Source organism: Phoxinus phoxinus (assembly GCF_949152265.1).
Source record: "Phoxinus phoxinus genome assembly, chromosome: 20".
NCBI classification, from domain to species: domain Eukaryota; kingdom Metazoa; phylum Chordata; class Actinopteri; order Cypriniformes; family Leuciscidae; genus Phoxinus; species Phoxinus phoxinus.
Genome location: NC_136895.1, coordinates 24981463 through 25003693, shown reverse-complemented (window position 1 = coordinate 25003693; position 22231 = coordinate 24981463). Strand labels below are relative to the sequence as shown.

Genomic DNA, 22231 nt, shown 5'->3' with positions numbered 1-22231 from the left:
TGTGTACTGTCTTCAAAATATTTGATTGATATATAGGTCTTGTATTTTTGTGATTTAATATATATATATATATATTTTATTGTTGTTTAAAAATATATATATATATATATAAATTAATATATTATTTTTTTTATTTTTTTTACAAATCCCTGAAAAAATGAAACCCTCAAGTACATGTGATCGATATCATGGTCAAATCTGTGGCACAGGCTTTTGTGAGGAGTTTTATTGCAATATTGCTTTGGCACTTACATTATTTTTCTTACAACATTTACATATTTACAATGTGCACCAAAACAAAAAAGACAAATCCAAAAGGGAATCAGAGAAGAAAAAAAAAATTCTTTTCGGGAAATATAACAAATATTTGTTCACAATTTCAGATAAAAACACTATTCTACAATGACAATATATATTAAAAAACAATGAAGGATATAAAATAAATGTTGTCATTGTTTTATCAAGTATGTTTTTTCTGTAGAAATTGTGCTGTAAAATTCCTCCAGAAAAACATGATAAACAGTATTTATCCAGCTTAACATAAGAGTAAAAATATTTAACACCTGTGTCATTAATAATTCCATTTAGACATGGAATTTTATAAATACTCTCAGCAAATTGTTTCAACAACTAATAAATCAATGAACTTCCAATTAGTTGTATAAACGAGCATTTCAAGGCCGCTGTCAATCTAACTTGTTCTCTATGAAGGGATGTACGGTACAAGAATAGCAACACTCAATTTGGTCATAATACAATCTTTGTAAAGCTAAGAAAGTGATAAGAGGGTGTACACAGACTAGACAAATAACAAACATGATGTTATAGGGATGTCTATTTGGCAGCTTCAGTTGGATTAGAGGATATCCCATTGGCAGCGTTCCCCATTAGAGGCTCAGTCTGATTAGGGGACGTCCCATTGGTAGCGTTCTTCTTTGGAGGGTCAGTCTGATTAGGAGACGTCCCATTGGCAGCGTTCTTCATTAGAGGATCAGTCTGATGAGGAGACGTCCCATTGGTAGCATTCTTCATTAGAGGATCAGTCTGATTAGGGGACGTCCCATGGGCAGCTTTCTTAATTGGAGGGTCAGTCTGATTAGGGGACGTCCCATTGGTAGCATTCTTCATTGGAGGGTCAGACTTATGAGGAGACGTCCCATTGGCAGCGTTCCCCATTAGAGGCTCAGTCTGATTAGGGGACCTCCCATGGGCAGCTTTCTTCATTGGAGGGTCAGTCTTATTAGGGGACGTCCAATTGGCAGCGTTCCCCATTAGAAGCTCAGTCTGATGAGGAGACGTCCCATTGGCAGCGTTCTTCATTGGAGGGTCAGTCTGATTAGGGGACCTCCCATTGGCAGCGCTCCCCATTAGAGGCTCAGTCTGTTCAGGGGTTGAGTCCTCTACATGATTCTCCTGTAAGAAAACACAGATTCACAGAAGGTAAAAGAAATGAACAGGGTTAATGATTCAGTTACACTAACACAAAAATACAAGAGAAATACAAGAGACTAAATAATCCTACTATCGTAAATGGCTTGTTATAATAAGACACCTACTTTCTAAATAAAGTTGCAAGATCTTTTTGCTTTATATTTTTTATTATTTAGTTTATTTGGGTGTAATTTGTGCCTCACCTGTGAACCTCAGCTTACATAGCAATAAAAATAAAGGACAAAAAAAAAATGTACAGTGTACATTTATGTTACACAGAAAGTGGTGTAATTTACACAGAATGTTAATATATTAATATATGAATATAAATAATATAATATTAAAAAAAAAGTTATATAACTGTTCTTAGTTATGTACAAATTCTTAAATAGTCAGTTATTATTATTGTTATAGTTATTTTTTCTGCAGCCACAACATTGGCAGTGTTACAGACACACCATATACTGATATCACAGATCTGAATCTGTAGTAAATTTACAGTTTTTAGCAGGCCGACAGATTTACTGCACACATAATCTCACCTGATTACGCTGGTCCTGCATCTTGATGTCTGTTTAAACAACAACAAACTCAATTAAACATATTACTTACGTTAGTTAGAATAAAAATAAATTTTCACAAATTTGAACAAGTCTTTCCCCAAAATCATATGATAAAACTATGATATTTTCAATCTTGTTAAGTCATATGTATGAAATACTCACCCTTGTGTCTTGCTTGACGCTTGCAATAGTAAATCACACCACCAATTACAGCTGCAGCCACCAGTAGAACACCAATACATATTCCTGCAGCAGCAGCTGGAGACAGACCTGAGTCTGAAACATCTGGAGACAGACCTGAGTCTGAAACATCTGGAGACAGACCTGAGTCTGAAACATCTGGAGACAGACCTGAGTCTGAAACATCTGGAGACAGACCTGAGTCTGAAACATCTGGAGACAGACCTGAGTCTGAAACATCTGGAGACAGACCTGAATCTGAAACAACTGGAGACAGACCTGAATCTGAAACAGATAAATCTAGGCAGTCAGTCATTATGACTGAAGAGTGAATGATAATACATCCGATATTTATCAATATCTTTGAGTCATATTTACACTTTTCTACATTGACTATCAGATGCATGATACTAATTTAACTAATAAATGGCTCCATCTAGTGTAATTTTAAAGAACGACAGTATCACAACAGCACTGCTGACTCAATAGAAAACAGTTGCACCAGAGAATGTCTAATAAGGGGAGAAGTTTACACTCTCGCTACACTTCCGGCTTCTGACTGGTTGCAATTCCACTCTGATTCCATATGAGGGCGCTCACAGGACGAGTGCAGAATGAATGGAGGTCTATGGAGCTATACCCTCAAAATCCACTTTTCTCAAGATATAATTTTTTGTCTAGTAATTTGAATGTTGTATTCGAAAGGAGATACAAAAAAATTGCACATTGCTGGGTGTTAGATTTTTTAGAGTCACTTATTTGCTTTAAAAAGTCTTTCAAAATGTCAATGACGTCATACACATCGTACGAGCAGAGATACTGCTTTACGGCAATCCTTCAGTCACTTTGGTGCTTCGCGCTCTGCACTTTCTTTTCTCTCGAGGCATCGACAGCACAGCTGACACAAACACACGTGCTAGAAAAGATTTTGTTGCCACGATGCCATCAAGCGGTATCTCTGGTCGTAACCAGTCCTTCACTGACCAATCAGCGTTCATTAGCAGAATGCTGGCGTGTTATGGGCAACAACAACTCAACCTGTAAGAAATCGAAAGGACATATGTACTCGTTCATTCAACTTTCGACCTATAACCCATGTTGAACTTGCAAAACCTACAATCAAATCTGAGATTTCTCAACGGCAATCGGGTGAAAGGGACAAATTTAGCCGTCTAGGTCCATAGACTCCCATTCATTTTGCACTCATGGCGATCGCCCCCAGTGGAACTCTGGTGGAACTACAACCAAATTAATAGGGAGTGGGCAGGCTCTCCGTAGACGGGCTCTGGTTGCACTGTGTTTATGCATTTTTCCTGTTGATAACTTAGAATCTAAAAATGGCAAAATTCATAATGTCACAAATAATGCAATGTGGAGTCAGCGCACAGTCTTGCGGGGGGCGCACCGATATATAGCTGCCTGTCAGGAGTCTGTGTTTCTTACTAGTGTCATGTCTTTTATTTTGAATCTTGTTTTATTTTTGTATTGTTCATGATTTCACTTCCTTTTGTAGATTTTTTGCCATGTCTTCAGTTTTCCTGTGGAATATTGGCTACTAAAGTGACATTCTCGATTCTCCCTCCACAGACTGGTTCTTTCTCGCTGAAGAAGAAAAAAACCCCTACATGACAGAACTGAGGAAATTAAAATGATTAAACTAGATCTGTCTCCTTTTTAATCTTTAATCTAAAAAAAGTTCTGTTTTAAACAGTTTTTGTGCCTAACATAGCCTATTTGAATACTTATTTCACATCAAATACTAATCTAAGAGAAGCTGAGCAGAGATTTTATGATGAGAAACTCTTTACCAGAACACAACAATTTTATAAATCAAAACTAAAAGCTCATTAGTGGTAATGATTCAATTTTAAATCAAAATTAACGTATGTAGTTTCATCTACAAATACCACTTTAACAGTAAATGTGTTTAAGAAATCCTTTACATTATGTGAATTATTATACAGGTACACAGAAAAAAATACACAATAATGATGTGATTTAAATATTATTCATGCTTTTAAACATTTATTAAATCACTCACCGGTGACAATAACGTTAAAGATCTTTGGACTTCTGCTGCTGCTGCTGCTGCTGTTGATCCATAGTTTATAGAGTCCAGCATCTGTGTTTGTGATGTTTGTGATGGTCAGAGATCCAGTCTGATGATCCAGCTTCAGTCTGTCTCTGAATCTCTCAGTACACTTGACATCTGTACAGATTTTACGCTGATCTCCACTGATCTGAGCTAAGCGAGTGCTATTAAAATACCATTTAATATCTTCTTGTTGGTTTGTTATAACACTAGTGTTTAGAGTGACTGAATCTCCCTCCAACACTGGCACTTCATCTGTACCAACAGCTAACACACCTGAAGAAATGAAAAGTTCATTATAAATCATTTTTTGGTTAATGTAGCACATGAAAACTACAGCAGATGAACATCATTGATTTACACATTCACTCATCAGACAAACATGAATGAGTTTAATGGAACATTATACAACACATCCTGATTTAAATTTTCTATATGTTTGTGAATTCATGCAACCAACTATTTTAAAAGCCTCACGAATATTACCCGTTATGAATATTACAGATGAACAGCAGGTCAGAATAAGTTCAAACAATTTATTAACCATGTAATTCCAGCTTTAACCAGCTACAGCTTACCAGCCTAGGCTGTTTTTAGTTTTTTATTAGTTTTAGGGGTTTTTTTTTCCAGCAGAGGTAGTTGGGACTATTACTTTGAAAATTGTCAGTGCACTGCACAATAACAATTCTGCACATCCGAGGACGAGGAGAACAAACCGTTCAGCAGTCGACGGTAAAAGTAGCTGATAAGTGCTGTCTGTCATAATCAACTTTAGGTTTAGAGTGTTTTTTGTTTTTATTCTGTGAGTGTGCAACAGAGAGCCATACGTATGAGTTTAATGCATTTTTTTGTACCCTTGATTTATTATTCCTCTTTTCGGGTAACGTTATTTGGCCTGGAGTCGGTACACATGAATGTTTGATGTACAATACAACTTATTAAAAATAATCAGTCCAATTTTGGCCATAGGACGGGGTCCGCTACAAACTGAGCATGGATCACTTAAAAAATATATTTATATAACGTTATATAGGCTACATATATATATACTTGTGACCATTTTGGCACTAGGCCTATTCATCAATGAACTGCGTCATAACTTTAAAAGTTGTCACATTTTGTCGTTTTATTGTTTAAAAGAGGAGATTTTACTACAACGTCGTACAATGGTAAAAAGCAAAACACACTGATAGCAAAATACAAATAATAAATGCTTATCTGTCGAATATAAAGTTTTTTAGAGCTATAACTTTAACCCGGAAGAGCTGATCAAAATTTCTTACCACTGTGGATCAATAACACCGCTGAGAGAGAAAACAGACAGACGTTCATTTTCACCGAGAATTACCATCCAATAATATATAATAGCTACCGATTGGATCGTTCATCTGCAGTACGAGACAAAATCAAAAAGATATCTTTAGCAGATATCGTCTTTAGCGAGCTCAGGTGTGCCCCACCCATACATGCTAGTGGGTCTGACTGATGATGCTATTCTATATCGCGCTAGTTAAGTTGTGCTCCTGGGACTCAGAGATAGATTTTGTCCACTGTTTTGGAAAATATATTTTAGTGAATTTCTTTGACACCAAACACGTCCCCCCGTTTTATGTCTGGATGTCATGTAAAGAGTAGTACAGGGCGTTCCACCACAACAACACATCTGGCCAATTCCACCGAATGTGTCATTTGCTTGTTGTATAGCTCTTAAAAATCTTGAATTTAAATATTTTGTCAACATTGAATCTAATACTACTCATATTTAACTATTCAACAATGTGCATTGGTCAATCAGGTAACTTTTCTTTCTTTTTTTATTTTGCAAGGTTTCTAAGCAGAAGATGGAGGCATGTTTCTAGCTGCTACCAAAACATATGCCAGTTGTGTTAAAAAGCATATTTAAAAGCATGTCAATTAATTCATTTAATTCAAATCATTCACTAAAAAAAGTGTTTATTTTAAAGGAATGGCTGGTTATATGTTTAAATAATTGATATGTGATAATTGATTCTGACTAAAGATTTTGGGTTTGTCAGGCTCACTTTCCCTTGCATCATGTGCTAAGCCATGGTTGGGTAAGCCATGTTTTTTTTTTTTTTTTTTTTGCCAACTGCGCATACATAGTATTGCTTTTCTCCATCTTTTTCAAAAAATAAGAAAGACAAAGTTTAAGTCACTTTGTGGTGGACTGGCTCTCTGTAAGCAGCATTGGCATTTACGATGTAATCCTAATCCTAATTAAATGTCTACAATTTAAGTAATTTAAACTGTAAAAACTAATATTCACACTATTAAATCATCAAAACAGAGGACTCTACTCACTCCTGTTATTTTTAGTAACATGACTGAAAGTAACAAGATTTAGCTTTTAAGCAAACAGTTATCCATGTCTCAAGCTTTTCAGAGGAGGGGATGTGTGAGGGAGGGTAACAGGACTGGGTGAAAACCTGGGGACACTACTAACGTGTATTTATACAACATGTAGATTTCTTATGGATTATTTTCAAAGCATATATGGTATATGGAGTCATACAACAATGGAAATAAAAAGATTTCTGAAAGATTTTAATGATATTTCATGATAAAGTTTAGATCCTGTAGATAGCAGGGACATATAGCCTAACACATGCTAGTGTTCTCTGTAGTTTTTATTAATGGTTTAAATTATACATTTTAAATGTACTGTTAGATTAATGTTCAGGACATTTAGCTTAATACAATTTATTTAAGAGTTCATTTTCATGCATATTTCATGGCATGGACTTCTTGTTTGTCATAAATCAACATCTCAGGAAAATGTTGTGGGGTTTCTAATCAAAATATGACTTTATGTTACAAAACAGGGCATTGATTTCATACATGTGTTGTCAACTGTAGAGGACATCAGGACTTAACTCATGTTTATCAGAAATTTTAGGAGACACAAGTGAATAGGGAAAGCAATTATATATCAATATTCCTATGAAATATTAGATATTATTATGCAAATATTGCCAAATATTAATCCTATTATTACACTTTTTTTCATTACATGAGTACACATGAAAATTAGATACAGTGTACACACTGTAAAAAATGTGGCTGCGATTAGTTAAAATTTGTTGAGATAACTTAAATATCCAACTTAACCAAACTAAACTTAAGTTAACTAAACTTAATATTTTAAGTCAAGCTTGAACACATACTTTTTAAAGTTGAAACAATGTTGGATTTTAAGTTGTGCTAAATAATCGCAGCAATTTTTTTTACAGTGCAGATACATTGTATTGAATGAGACAATCCATTTAGCCATCAATTCATTCTGGTATATACATATATACATGCATACATACACAACCAGACAAAAGTTTTAGATCTGTAAGATTTGTTATGTTTTTAAAAGAAGTCTCTTCTGGGGCCTCATTTATAACCGGTGCGTACGCACAAAACAGGCCCTGAAAGAGGCGTACGCCACTTCCTACGCATAAGTTGTGATTTATAAAAACAAACTTGACGGGAAAATGTGCGCACCTGCACGCAAACTCTGACCCATGCGTACGAACGTTTTGGAGACGGAGCAGTTTGGCGACACCAATGGTGAGCTGGAGTTAAATGTCTTTTTGGTGACTTTTTTAGACAGAAAATCGAAATTAAATTATACATATACAGAAAGATAATTCAAATATAATTTCACTCACCAAGCCTATCACTTGAAGCAAATATCCATATCTTAAATGTCCGCGCCAGCGAGCGCGTTGGGCCGTTTAGTGAAACTGACGCATATCTAACGGCAGATGAAGTAAAACTGTAAATCTTTATTATGAGTCCTAATCATAAATAGGCTACAGTGCATGTTCACAATTATAGTTTAAATAAAATAATGATTTAAAATATGTTTTACTTCCGATATAAACATTTAGATTAAATTTGCCATTCTCATTAATGGAGTTAAACACTTAAACTAGCCTACATGAAATTTACTGAAAAGTTAATATATATTTGGCCTATATATATAAATAGCCTATAAATATTTGTTGTGGATGCAATGCTTTTGAACACTTTTCCTTTGGCATGTTGTGTTTTAATGTTTTAACTACAGAGATAATTGCTTATCATGATAATAGCAGATTGTGCAAATATAATGCACAACAAAGGTCTATCTATGTTTCCATTAAAAATATAAATCAATTAAAAATACTATTTGGTCAGTGGAAAAGATTGAGAAAAACTTTCTCTGAAATGTATTTTACACTATTTGATTTATTTATTCAAAAACAAGGCAAGGATAGGCTACTAAATTATTTTTATTAATGTAATGTGACGGCACATCCGTATTTCATATTTTCCTCATGTCTTGTACAGTTAAACATGTTATCACGTGGATGAAAAATCATATGCAAATGATATGCAGATGAGGATATGCATAGTAAAACTAGGCGTTGTAAGCTCCATATATGGTTATTTCGGGGAGGAGACGCATGTGCGCACAATCTTCTGCTGAGTGGGATTTATAAAGTGAATCCTGCGCAGTTTCTGGCGTACGCACGCTTTTATAAGTCTGAATATTTTTTTGCGCACACAATTTCTGGCTTTTGGGCGCACGTACACTTTTAGTAAGGATCCTACGCACAGTTTTATAAATGAGGCCCCTGGTCACCAAGGTGGCCTTTATTTGATTAAAAATAAAAATCATATATATATATATATATATATATATATATATATATATATATATATATATATATACATTTATTTTTTATTTTTTTTAGCAAATAAATGCAGACTTGGGGCCACAAAACGGGGCTGAAAACATGCGTACGCCAGTTCCTGCGCAAAAGGTGGGATTTTTAAAGAAAAACTTGACGTGAAAATATGCGCACCTCCACGCAAACTCTGACCCATGCGTACGCACATTTTGGAGACAGAGCAGTTTGGCGACACCGATGGTGAGCTGGAGTTTAATGTCTTTTTGGTCACTTTTAGACAGAAAATCGAAATAAAATTATACAGAAAGATAATAGCTGCAAACATAATTTCACTCACCAAGCCTATCACTTGAAGGAAATATCCACACCTTGAATGTCCGCGCCAGCAAGCGCGTTGGGCCGTTAGTGAAACTGACGCATATCTAACGGCAGATGAAGTAAAACTGTAAATCTTCATTATGAGTCCTATAAATAGGCTACATTGCGTGTTCACAATAACAGTTTAAATAAAATAATGATTTAAACTATGTTTTACTTCTAAACATTTAGGCTAGATTAAATATGCCATTCTCATTAATGGAGTTAAACACTTAAACTACATGACATTTAGCCTACTGAAAAGTTAGGCTAATATATATTCAATAAATAGCCTAAATATTTGTTGTGGATGCAATGCTTTTGAACGCTTTTCCTTTAGCATGGCCCTTACAAGGTCTAGGCCTATCTGTTTGCATTAAAAATATAAATCAATTAAAAATACTATTTGGCCAGTGGAATGTAATTTAATGTGACGGTACATCCGTATTTCATATTTTCCGAATGTCTTGTACCGTTAAACATGTTATCACGTGGATGAATAATCATATGCAAACGATATGCAGATGAGGATATGCATAGTAAGACTAGGCGTTGTAAGCTCCATATATGGTTATTTCGGGGAGGAGACGCACGTGCGCACAATCTTCCGCTGAGTGGCATTTATAAAGTGAATCCTGCGCAGGTTCTGGCGTACGCACGGTTTTATAAGTCCGAATATTTTTTGGCGTACGTCATTTTTGGCTTTTGGGCGCACGTACACTTTTAGTAAGTATCCTACGCACAGTTTTATAAATGAGGCCCCTGGTGTCCACTACAGTGTTATGCCCTAAAACATGTAATGACATGAAAAAATAAAAAAATAAAAAAACTTTTTTTTCTGGGTCTCAGGAGGTTATGTTTGTTAAATGCTATTTGTGTAAATGTAATTGACACAAATTGTAGTATGTGTCCTTTAAAATTATTGTCTTTTTATTATGTTTATTATTGCTGTCATAGTGATAGCAGCACATTAATTAAGATGACAACATTTGAAGTAAGATTAGAATAAACCAACATCAGTAATGTGGCAAAAAAAGCTGTTTCACCTCATTTACACAGACATTACTCCGGAAGTACTGTAAGCTTAATCTTAATCAAATTATATGACAAATAATTTAAATTTACTGTACAACTGTAAACTCTAAATATTTATGTTTTAATTTCTTAATTTACAGATGTTAAGCCATCAAGCATTTATTTTGACTGAAAACTGCAGGGTGTCATGACTCCCGCCTGTTTCAGCCAGAGACTGTTGCTGCGTCCCAATCCAGAGGCAGCATCCTTCGTAGGCTGATGGCGTCACAACAGAGCTAGGAAGGCGAAATGCGACCTTCAAATGTATCCTTCATTTCCTGTGAAATGAAGGATACAACAGATGGATCCTTCGCGGCCCAGCCTACCCCACAATTCAGTGCACACCGGAGATGAGACAATAGGATTCCTTGAGAGAAATTGCTCAATTACACTTTTAAATGTAAGTATTGTGTTTCAAATTACTCAAATATGTAATTATATATCTAATATACAAATGTAAAAATATATATTTTAAAGTGGTTCAAATGTTGACGCATATCTGACTAAAATGCGATTATATATAATTTATTTATAATATACCGAAATGGATCATAGTGTAGCCGAGTCCCAAATAGACGCCTGGTCTGTTTTTTAGTTTCGGGTTGTATTTAATCTTCTAAAACCCGTCAGATCTTACCCGTCAGGTTCTATGGTGCAGATTGCGCACACAAGAGAGCCCTGAATCTGTCAGCGCAAGCAAGGCAGGCAGAGTTAGCGAAGGCCAGAGAGGGAGAAGTGGAGGAGGAATTCGCCCATGAACTTGTAGTTGAGGATCGCGGTGAGATATGACATAGCCAGCTGATTATGATTTATACAAGGGTAAATTTAAATCTTTAACAATATCTAGAGAATCTATAAAGTCAAAACACATTTAAATCAAACTCAATGTTGTCCAGATACACCAGCATCAAAATAATAAAAACGCATTATATCCAAAATATTCTTGTGGATGGGATTCAAGTTTTCAGCTATTTTTCTATAAACTGATTTATTTAGTAATGGATATCTCATTGTCTGCCCCCTAGACATTTGCTTTTAGAGACCATATTGATGTATTATGTTCCCTTCAGTTTACTCAATTTACATTGATAACACCTGTAGAAACCCTGACATGATACAAGGTTGGTGGAATATGTAATTATCTGGATGAATTTAAATATTATTAGGCTTTCACAGATACAAACAATGGGACAGACTGCAGCAAGACTGCTTTTAAAGGTACAATATGTAGAATTTTTCGCCGCCAGGGGTCGCTAACCTCTTACAATAACATAAGGCGTATATTAATGATGCAAAGCATTAAGCGGAATTATGGATCTTGTCGTCAAGCTGATGGATCTTTTATGGATGAGTGAATACATTGATGTTTTTAACATGACTGTGGTATGAAACAGGGCGTGAGTGCTAATGAGAGACGTAGCCTATACCAGCGCTACACGCAACGTCCCGCGCGGATATAAAGGAATATGGACATTTTATTCTACCGAACTACACGCAAGTGCTGAATTACTACTCACACAGGTCAGTTTATTAGACGAATGAAACTTGTGAGGTAACGCAGCGCTGTTTCACTCGCTCTAACAGTTACACTATCACACTAAACAGCGTTTGAGTGTGTTAAATGTTATTAGTTAGGTTGTTTGTTGGCTATATGAGACTAGCAGTTAGCTAGATCAACATTAGAATAACATACAGATCATATTCTAACATTTCATCATGTTGAACTAAATAACATTGATTCAATGGTAAATGGACTGCATTTATATAGCGCTTTCACAGACCCAATGGCCACCAAAGCGCTTTACATATTGCCTCACATTCACCCATTCACACACCGACGGCGGTGTCAGCCATACATGGCGCCATCCAGCTCATCGGGAGCAGCTGGTGTTTGGTGTCTTGCTCATGGACACCTCGACACTTGGTCAGATGGAACCGGGGATTGAACCACCAACCTTTCGGTTTGTAGACAACCTACATGAACCACTGAGCCACTGCCACTGCCACTGCCGATTAGTTGTATGTACATTTGCTCAAGTGTCTAAAAGTACATGCAACAATCCAACACTTGGTGAATTCTGCTTCACAATGATAGGAAGAGCCGACATCGAAGGATCAAAAGTCTTTGACTGTTAAGTTGAAGTTAGTTGCGGAGCTCTCGGCATCTCGAAAGATGTTGATCTTCGTTTTAGTCCTCTTTTTGTCTCAAAGTCTGCTTGCCATGGTCCATAATGTTTGAACAAAACAACAACAGCGTGAGCGTCCTGCTAGGCATAACACAGTTGTCCACGTCTGTCGCCATGGTTACTATGGCAGTACGAGCGGAAACAGAGGGTAACGCGGATATGACGCCATTGACTGGCGACTCACACGCCCCGTTTCCTTGGTTAAAATCGCAATTTTCTCACGATTTACAAATAGTTGGAAACATTTGGGATATTGTAAGTAATCAACTAAACAAAATATAAAACATTGGCCCAGTGCTTTTGGGATAGTTTACTGCTAAAATTCGACATATTGTACCTTTAAGCTACTCTGTTTGACAGACAATATTACTGATTAACTAATAAAGTTATATTTGCTATAACATATTGTAATTGAGAGTCTGGCCTAATGGCCGTTTAACCGGTTGTTCATTAAGAAAGAGTTTTAGGTAGAGAAGAAGAGGAGAATCCAAGAGCAGAATCTATTGTAGTTTATCAATCATTTTTGATGGGTAAGATGACCTCTGAACTGTGAATCTTCTTTGGCTGTTTTACATGCATAAGTTTTGATGGATTGATTCAGCACTTTATTACACTGTAAAGCAGGTTTATTTAGAGAGGAAGTCAGACTGAGGTTCATAAAAAAGGACAGGAAGAAGCTTTTTACCTACAAACTAAACCCACATTGGACAATGTGCCACTTTTCTGCAAAGCTGTTTGTCCATCCAACCGATCAAACTACATTTCTGAAGAAAAACGACCGCAGCAGTTTCAGTCTGACTCAATAGATGAGCTGCTAGAATCACACTAGAAGTAAGGAGTTAGACTGGTAATGTTATGATAATAGATGGCTTTAACTTTTTAGTTTTTCTATGTACACATTATATATGGATATTCAATTGAATTATAAAATCAGTAAGATTTTAAGACGGTAAGTAAGTGTGGTGTATGGAGGGTGGGCGGTGTGTAGGGGGTGGTGTGTGGAGGTGAAGGGGGGAGGGGGTGGTGTGTGGAGGGGCAGGGTGTCTAACTGTTGTGGGAGGCTTCACACCTGGTCGAGTGCTTTCAGCAGATAGTCTTGTTAGATCAGACACTAAACGGTGGAAGAAAATGTTTCATATATTTGTTTTGTTCTGTTTGTGCTGGAGGTGTCCAACTGGTAAGTTTTAAAAGTATTTTATGTATTAATATCTTACATTTGTTTAAGAATAAAGTGACAAACTGCTATGGCTTAGATTAGACTATTTACACTTGTTATCGCAGATCAAATCAAAGATTTTATTTAGAGATATACTTTGGATTCAGGCCTCTGGTTGTCAGGGAATTTTAAATTGTAAGTTTCATTTCTGGAAAAGGCATGGGTGTCACACTACTGCAAGGATGAAGACACAGAGAATGACGTTAACAGGTTTTATTTAGACACGGTATGCAACTCCTGAATACAGGAAGGGCTTCGAGATCCACACAGGGGAACGCAAGTTGAATACTGGAACTGATGTAGTTTTGTAACTTGGAATGGAAGCTGGGAATGGATACTGTCTCTGAGATATATGGAATTTCAGACCACTGGATAGTTTAGACCAGGATCTCTTCCTGGTTAGAGATCCGGGAAGTATACTGGAATACACGAAGAGGCGGTTTTGGAGAATCCTGGTCCCGGATAGGTTGGTATAGGTAGGATAGGTATCCCGAATACTTGCGAAGGGTATCCTGGAACCAGACAGAAGTGTTAGGAACCGGGGAGTCACTGGCGTCAAACGACGAGACCTGACAATGAGCTGTAGGCTGACTGGGGTTTATATGCAGAGCTGGTGTGGTAAATTAAGTGATGAGGTGCAGGTGTAGTAACTCAGAACTCCGGTGATTGCGATCGGGACCAGGTGTGTTGGGTTGAAGCTGGTTGGGGTGTGTCGTTGGGTGAATCCGTGACAATGGGAATGTATTCAAATGTTACAAGTCATGTAGAATAATGGAAATGTCAAATGAAGAAACTCGGAACAGTGGAGGCTCAGAAATGAAATCCTCAATTGTGCCGCTTTTAAAACTCATGCCCTTTTGGGTGATTTTAAATATATTAATCTCATACAAAATGGACAAATGGAAATTCATGCCCAGCTACCATTTAAAAATTATTTAAAAATACTTCTACAGTAATCATGAATGACAACAAATATAGTACAAATGAATTTGTCAAGACACAATTCATATTTAGCCTACTTTCAAACTGGAACTGATTTCAACCTTTGCAAACCATTAGTAGCCTTAATCAGATTAATTATAAATAAATATAATAATATATATCAAACATTTTAATGGTGTTTTTATTATGTGACTAACAACTATGATAATAACAAAGTACAGAAACAACATGTTTATTTTGGGACGGTTGACATTCACTTTAGGACGGTTCAAATTGTTTTTCAGGACGGTTCCAGGACGGAGGTGAAAAAAGTTAGTCTGGAGCCCTGCTTAATCTGTTAAAACCTGTTTCTGTTTGTTCTCCAGACGTGTTTGGTGATGGTGAAGTGAAGTCAGTGTCAGTGATGGATGGAGATTCGGTACTTCTACACTCTGGTGTCACTGAAATACATGAAGATGACGACATACTGTGGAAATTTGGAACTGAAAACTCTCTCATAGCTAAAATCAATAGAGAGAAACAAATCTTCTCCACATCTGATGTTCCTGATGGGAGATTCAGAGACAGACTGAAGCTGGACAATCAAACTGGATCTCTGACCATCACACACACCAGAACCTCAGACTCTGGAGAATATACACTTGATATATTTGGAGCTGATCATTCATCAAAAACATTCAGTGTTTCTGTCTATGGTGAGTAGAGAGTGTATTTGTCTAAATGTTCACATATTATTATTATTTTTCATGGAATATTCTGAGTTTAGCAAAAGTTAAAGAGATTCATCCCAAAAATGTAATTCTGTCATTAATTACTCTTTCATGCCGTTCCAAACCCGTAAGACCTTCGTTCATCTTCGGAACACAAATTAAGATATTTTTCGATGAAATCTGAGAGGTTTCTGAACCACCCATAGGCAGCAATGTTATTGCAACTTTCCCAGAAAGGTTGTAAAAGGCATTGTTAAAATAGGTTCTTGCCAAAGCTCAAACGTGATGCGTAACACAAGAATGAACCTCATTGGTTCTTGCCGAAGCTCAAACGTGCTGCGTAACACAAAAATGAACTTCATTGGGTCTTGCTGAAGCTCAAACGTGCTGCGTAACACGAGAATGAACCTCATTGGTTCTTGCTGAAGCTCAAACGTGATGCGTAACACCAGAATGATCCTCATTGGTTCTTGCTGAAGCTCAAACGTGATGCGTAACACCAGAATGATCCTCATTGGTTCTTGCTGAAGCTCAAACGTGCTGCGTAACACAAGAATGAACCTCATTGGTTCTTGCCGAAGCTCAAACGTGCTGCGTAACACAAAAATGAACCTCATTGGTTCTTGCTGAAGCTCAAACGTGCTGCGTAACACGAGAATGAACCTCATTGGTTCTTGCTGAAGCTCAAACGTGATGCGTAACACCAGAATGATCCTCATTGGTTCTTGCTGAAGCTCAAACGTGCTGCGTAACACGAGAATGAACCTCATTGGTTCTTGCTGAAGCTCAAACGTGATGCGTAACACCAGAATGATCCTCATTGGTTCTTGCCGAAGCTCAAACTTGATGCGTAACACGAGAATGATCCTCAATGGTTCTTGCTGAAGCTCAAACGTGATGCGTAACACCAGAATTAACCTCATTGGTTCTCGCATGTCAAGTGAACATGCTTGAGTTTCCATTTACCACAACTGACGTGTGTGTTGATGAATTTTTATGTGAATAATAGTGTAAGGCCCGTGAAATTGGTCCAATTGCCGGTTCACCAATAACACAGGGAAGGTCTCACATGCTCTGTCCTCACTCATGCAAAGTATTGGTTGGTTAAATTTACAATACATTTGGTTATGTATTCTCTCGTTAATTTTATCTGACTCCATAAATGAAAAGGTTTTAATAATATCTGTGCCTCACTAAAAGTGAGCAAATGTTTGACTATTCCTTTTAACCATTAAATGAACATTGTCAAAATCAGTTAGAATAATCCCATGTAACAATTTAATATTTCAGATATCAGAAATCAATTCCACAATCAATTCAAATATCTAGAACATGGTTATACATTGGTTACACCAAAGAATCTTACCCAGCTTGTACCTGAGATAGAGAGAGAGAGAGAGAGAGAGAGAGAGAGAGAGCTACCACCTATTCCGTTTCTCACCAGCCAAGAAGAAGAACCCCGATAGAGCAAGCACACCTTCCTTTATACTGTTTGCCCAGGTGATATGGGGGATGGGGAAAACCACCCTCAAATGGCTTTCCCAGTTTTCTCTAAACTTCTATAAACCTTATTACCTTTTATTTTATCTATCTGGATATGAGATAACTGTCCCACTCACTTTGAGACCTTTCAAATGACACCAAAAACATAAGTTATTGATAAACATTCACATTAAACCATGTTCTTGTGTGAGTTCTTCGTTGTTTCTGAGTGGAAGTCAGGCTGTATGGGGGAGGTCGAATTCTAATTAGCTAGCAGGGCCATGTTGTCTCAGACCAGGGCCCCAACCAATATTTTCAGTCTTACAATAGCTTAAATCAAATATTGTCATCATATAAAGTGATCGAGTCTCTTCAGATAATTTGGACTAAACCTCTCGATTCATATGAATAGAATAGAATAGAATGAGGCATTTATATAGCGCTTTCCGCTTTCATATGTACTGTACACCCAAAGCGCTTTACAATCATATCAGGGAATCTCTCCTCAACACCACCAGTGTGTAGCATCCACTTGGATAATGCGACGGCAGCCACAGTACAACTCACTCTCTCTCTCTCTCACACACACACACACACACGCACACACACACACACACACACACACACACACACAATGTGTCCAGGACACCGAGGTTACACCCCTACTCTTTACGAGAAATGCCATGGGATAATATGGATTCGTTTTACAACCTCTTTATGAACTTATTGAAGCGTCAAAGTAGTAGTTATGTTGACTGTCAATGGAGGGACAGAAACCTCTCAGATTTCATTAAAAATATCTTAATTTGTGTTCTGAAAATTAACGAAAGTCTTACGGGTTTGGAACGACATGAGGGTGAGTGTAAGTGTCTTAGACCAGTAAGATATGTGTATGTAAACCTCACTCCCCTGATCTCAAGAGGCACACTAGCGACTAGCGCTAAAGGCTGTGGTCTTTATCCTTCTTGTTAGAGCACCCGACTCCTACGCCAGAGACTACAGCTCGAATCCCACTCAGAGCAGATTGAGTAGAACCGATTACATGAGTAAATGATGACAGAATTTTTGGGTGAGCTAACCCTTTAAGCTCAATTCGCTCTTATTATTGCATTTATGGCATAAGGTTGATTACCACAAAATTAATGACTTATCCCTTTTTTTCTTGAAGAAAGAAAAAATGAGGCACTTACTAAGAGGCGCTGGGGTCAGTTTTTAGACATTTTAAAAGTAGAAATGTAATGCTTATTTATAAAAACACTTAAACTAACTGTGTATTAGTTGAGCTGTAAAGCTGTTTAAATCATTCATTTTAGGGTTTTAGTTTTTAAGGTGTAATGTAAAAACAAATAATGAAATATAACTTTACACACAAAAGGATAGTGTGTGATTTTGTTTTCACATTAAACTTCTCATCTCACATCTTGTCACTGTACTACTAAAACAGTGAGTATTTTAATGTTTGTGTATCGGCCCCGTCCACTGTCATTGTGAGTCTCATTGTAACCCAGATGTGTGTATTTTTTGCTGAAAATAAATTGTGGTTATGTTTATTCTCTGAAATTTTCCAGCTCAACTGCGCACTCCTAACATCACCAGAGATTGTTCTTCATCATCATCATCATGTTCACTTGTGTGTTCATCAGTGTTGAATGTGTGTGATGCGACTCTCTCCTGGTACGCAGGAATCAGTGTATTGTCCAGCATCAGTGTGTGTGATCTCAGCATCAGTCTCTCTCTACCTCTGGAGGTGGAATATCAGGATAAAAACACCTACAGCTGTGTGCTGAACAATCCCATCAGCAACCAGACCACACATCTGGACATCAACACACTCTGCCACACATGTGCAGGTACCACAGCACTGATCATATATGTGTGTGTATTTACTTACCTGGGCTGTGTTTCCCAAAAGCATTGGGAGCCCAAGTTGATAGTAGAGACCATTGACACCAATGTTCTCTATAATCAACTTATCTCACAATGCTTTTGGAAATGCAGCCCTGATCTCTTTTGTTGTAGACTGACACATTCTTTACACTAATGACTGTCTCTCTTTAGCCGTTACAGCTTCGCTCCCACAGACTCTTTCACACTCTCCTTCAGGTCCTCCAGTCTCAGTGTCTCTGATAGTGTTGATCTCTGCTGCTGCTGCTGCTGGATCTCTGATGATTGTAGCTGTAGTCGTGATCTTCTGCATCTGCAGGAAATGGAGAAAAACAGGTCAGGAATTAAATTATTAACTAAGAATATTAATTCATTTTAATCAGATATACAAATTATATATGAGAATGCAAGCTCTGTTGTTTTTAACACATCTGTGGCTCTTGTTAATACAGTTCGGACACATGAGGAAAACAGAGCTGATTCAAAATTGTGTAAACCAACAACACGAAAAACGGTAAGATCATTCTTGACTGTTACAAGAAGTTGTTGCTGTCAGTTAGTCTGATTGAAGTTTGCAGCATCATGCCATCTTGTCTCGGTCTCGACCACAATTCTATCAGGACCACTGTCGTCAAATATGGTTGACAATTAGCATATAGTTTAGATTGGCCGTAATTCTGTTCGGGGCGAGAACTCCCTGCGCATCAATGCAGCCTAGCAGTGATAAGAGCCGATCGAGCAGCAATAACCCCCCTTTTTTTTAGGTTTTCATAAGCTGTAAGCCATAATCATGGCAGATTTTCAAGGCACAAGGCATAATTACTACATTTTTAGGCTACCACAATTAATTGTAATAATTAATTTGGGTAAATGTGTAAGCTAGATTTAGCCTATGCCTAATTTTACACATCTTTTCACAAGATAAATACTCTTCTGAAAACGGTCTGCAACGTCCGATTAAAAGCACCTTAACGAATGTGATGTATGACTTCTTGTGCTTCTGTGTTGATGCTACAGTTCTACATTTGTCAAATAATCAAGAGCCATTCAAATAAATATTCATTGAAATAAATTATAAAATAATCAAATTTTGAGTGAATTTGAAGCAAAATTCTATTAGCTTAAGGTTCCTGAATGAGATTATTTTTCATTTTCAGAAATCAAAGACGGATGCTGTGTATGAAAACGTCCCAAAAAGACGGTGATCAAATACTGGATCTGATGTTAGAGTTAATAGCCTAACACTGTGGTCGCACCTTTTGACCACATTTATTCTCTGTTAGAATATATCTGTTTTGTTTTCAATCTTTGTATCATATCTTTGGGTGTTATTGTGATGAATGAAATTTTGTGAACTCAACTAAAAGTTTAAACTTTAAGTTTATCGTATGGAAATGTACCTAACTTTTATTATTAAATATTAATCACACTATTCACTGTGCTCTTATGTCTGTCATTTACTGTTCTTGTTTTATTCTTTTTAGGAAATTTAATTGGATAACTGCTTTGCATAATGATTGCAGTATCACACACAATAAGCTCTGCTGGATATTTTGGCAAATATAACACAGGGACATCATCGCTCTCTAGTGTCCAAAGTAGAAAATCACATCTCTAAGAATTGTGCTACTTTTACTCGCTATAAATAGATGCTGCTGTTCTCATAGGCTAGAGGAAGTGCTAAAGAACCAAACCACAGATGGCTATTTGAACAACAAACCTCTTATATTCCATTTATATTAATTCAGCAGTATGTACGCCTACTGGACATTCTGTAGTGCTATTTGTTGTGTGTAGAGTGACTGCGGTGAGAGTAAATCACACCAGTTAAAGTTACCAGCAGAACAGCAACACAGATATTCTTCCTAAAGAAGACACCTGAAGACAGACCTGTATATGTCATGATAAAGACTTAACCCGTTCACACCAAGTATGATAACTATAAAGATAACTCTAAAGGTAAATATACTAGGGTCCACATCAGTGGACAATATCATTCTGTTTATTCTAAGTGTGTACTTTTCGTTCACTTTAAATGCTCAAGCTTATTACAGCAGGATGGATTCTGATTGGCTGTCAATGTTTTTATCGCTCTGGATAAAATTATTCTAAAAGTGATTCCAACAATATTGTTTCTCGGCAAGTGGTACTCGCTGCAGAGTCAAATGAGCTCCACCTCTCTGGACGTCTGATGGGGTGGAGGGATAGAGTAGTGGTTAGGTGTGGTTGGATAATCGAGCTCCACCCAAATTACATTCGTGGAGGCACTAGATGCACTTATCGTCCTTGGTGTGAACGGGCCTTTAGTCATTATTACTAGATCGACTTCTAATCGGTTTTACTGATATCTTTGTCCGTGTCCATTCACATTCAGTGCATCTTTTTCTCCATACAATCAAAGTCAGTACCAAGCGGCAACCTCCCTGGCCCTGTCCCAAATGGCACACTTCATATGCACTTTCGGTCTTGTGGACTTACAATGGCTGCCGCGTGCGCATGTCCGTTAAGTCTGTGAGACCGTAGGGTGTCCCATTTGTCATTTTAGGTCTCAGAAGGGTGCTTGCTCCCCCCTTTAAGGTCGATATGCGCCCTCGATGCACACTTTTGCAGAGCCCGCACAGATGCGAGCTCCACAGCAGCTCTAGGTCTCTGGTGAAGGGTGTGTGATGATGTGCGGCTATTTTAATTCCAGAGGCCAAGGGAACTTTATCAGGGTGCATAGTATCCTGGACCATGAAATAACTGGGCTTTAAAAACAAATACAAATCTGCCTGCCTCTATGGGAATTTAACATAGGGGTGTCCTCACTTATGCACCCTGTATTTTAAGGAAGAACATTTATTTATTTACGATACATTATTCATTCACAAAGAAAATTCCTTAAAGGTTGGATTTTTTTCTCTTTTTTTTTTTTTTTTAAATTAAGGCATTAAGATCAATTTCCAAAAGATTATTTGTGTATTCCTCTTTTTAGGCAACATTAGCATGGGTGTCCTTACTTATTCACATCACTGTATATAAAAATATCTGTGGGGTATTTTGAGCTAAAACTTCACATATGCCTACACACTCTGGGGTTATCAGAGATTTACTTTACATCTTGTGAAAAGGGCATTATACCACCTCTTTAAAGTCTTTGCTGATGTCCTGTTCTGACAGCGCTGGTGTTGCAGCAGGCCCCGCCTCCAGAGACCCGGCAGACAGATTACTACAGGAAACAAACAAAGAGCAAAATCTGCCAGATCCTCTGCATGTATGAGCAGCGCCTGCAATGCAGATAGTCTGTATGCGGTATATCTTCCCGTATCAAAATAAGAGTCTCTGCTCAGATTGTCCATGTAAAAAGGTAAGAGTCTTTTCTCAATGTCCATATTCAGAGTGCAAAAGGGATATTTATTACTTGTTCACACTTTTCACAGTCGCGCTACT

General features: G+C 37.2%; 3 protein-coding genes across 11 annotated transcripts; 2 read left to right on the top strand and 1 right to left on the bottom strand.

Annotated features, from left to right (window-relative positions):
* Positions 1 to 22231, top strand: part of LOC306987895 (SLAM family member 5-like) — a 332963-nt gene that overhangs the window by 269237 nt on the left and 41495 nt on the right.
* On the bottom strand, positions 131 to 6326 carry LOC306987874 (uncharacterized protein). 7 transcript variants are annotated; one of them, XM_079592486.1, is made up of 6 exons: positions 5550 to 6326; positions 4216 to 4542; positions 2427 to 2474; positions 2157 to 2264; positions 1974 to 2002; positions 131 to 1413 (listed from the first exon to the last, which is right to left on the bottom strand). In XM_079592486.1, the coding sequence occupies exons 1-6, from the start codon at positions 5596 to 5598 to the stop codon at positions 835 to 837; spliced, it is 1140 nt and encodes a 379-aa protein (XP_079448612.1). In that variant the 5' UTR covers positions 5599 to 6326; the 3' UTR covers positions 131 to 834. The 7 variants fall into 7 exon arrangements, with proteins under 7 accessions (XP_079448612.1, XP_079448613.1, XP_079448614.1 ...); XM_079592487.1 differs by having other exon boundaries at positions 2427 to 2459; XM_079592488.1 differs by having other exon boundaries at positions 2427 to 2441.
* LOC306987919 (uncharacterized protein) lies at positions 4790 to 20236 on the top strand. 4 transcript variants are annotated; one of them, XM_079592560.1, is made up of 7 exons: positions 4790 to 4998; positions 10484 to 10782; positions 15092 to 15421; positions 18487 to 18768; positions 18977 to 19138; positions 19255 to 19316; positions 19960 to 20236. In XM_079592560.1, exons 3-7 carry the CDS (start codon positions 15130 to 15132, stop codon positions 20005 to 20007), a joined length of 846 nt encoding a protein of 281 aa, XP_079448686.1. In that variant the 5' UTR covers positions 4790 to 4998; positions 10484 to 10782; positions 15092 to 15129; the 3' UTR covers positions 20008 to 20236. The 4 variants fall into 4 exon arrangements, with proteins under 4 accessions (XP_079448686.1, XP_079448688.1, XP_079448687.1 ...); XM_079592562.1 differs by having other exon boundaries at positions 4932 to 5004; XM_079592561.1 differs by lacking the exon at positions 4790 to 4998 and adding an exon at positions 9015 to 9083.

What these genes read in the sequence shown, in the direction of transcription:
- LOC306987919 (XM_079592560.1), top strand. Translation starts at nt 15,130, where the DNA reads ATGGATGGAGATTCGGTACTTCTACACTCTGGTGTCACTGAAATACAT. An exon ending in ACTCTGCCACACATGTGCAG is followed by an intron (nt 18,769 to 18,976) that starts GTACCACAGCAC and finishes GTCTCTCTTTAG; the next exon opens with CCGTTACAGCTTCGCTCCCA. An exon ending in CAGGAAATGGAGAAAAACAG is followed by an intron (nt 19,139 to 19,254) that starts GTCAGGAATTAA and finishes TTGTTAATACAG; the next exon opens with TTCGGACACATGAGGAAAAC.
- LOC306987874 (XM_079592482.1), bottom strand. Translation starts at nt 5,598, where the DNA reads ATGAACGTCTGTCTGTTTTCTCTCTCAGCGGTGTTATTGATCCACAGT. An exon ending in GCGTCAAGCAAGACACAAGG is followed by an intron (nt 2,003 to 2,156) that starts GTGAGTATTTCA and finishes TTGTTTAAACAG; the next exon opens with ACATCAAGATGCAGGACCAG. An exon ending in TGCAGGACCAGCGTAATCAG is followed by an intron (nt 1,414 to 1,973) that starts GTGAGATTATGT and finishes GTTTTCTTACAG; the next exon opens with GAGAATCATGTAGAGGACTC.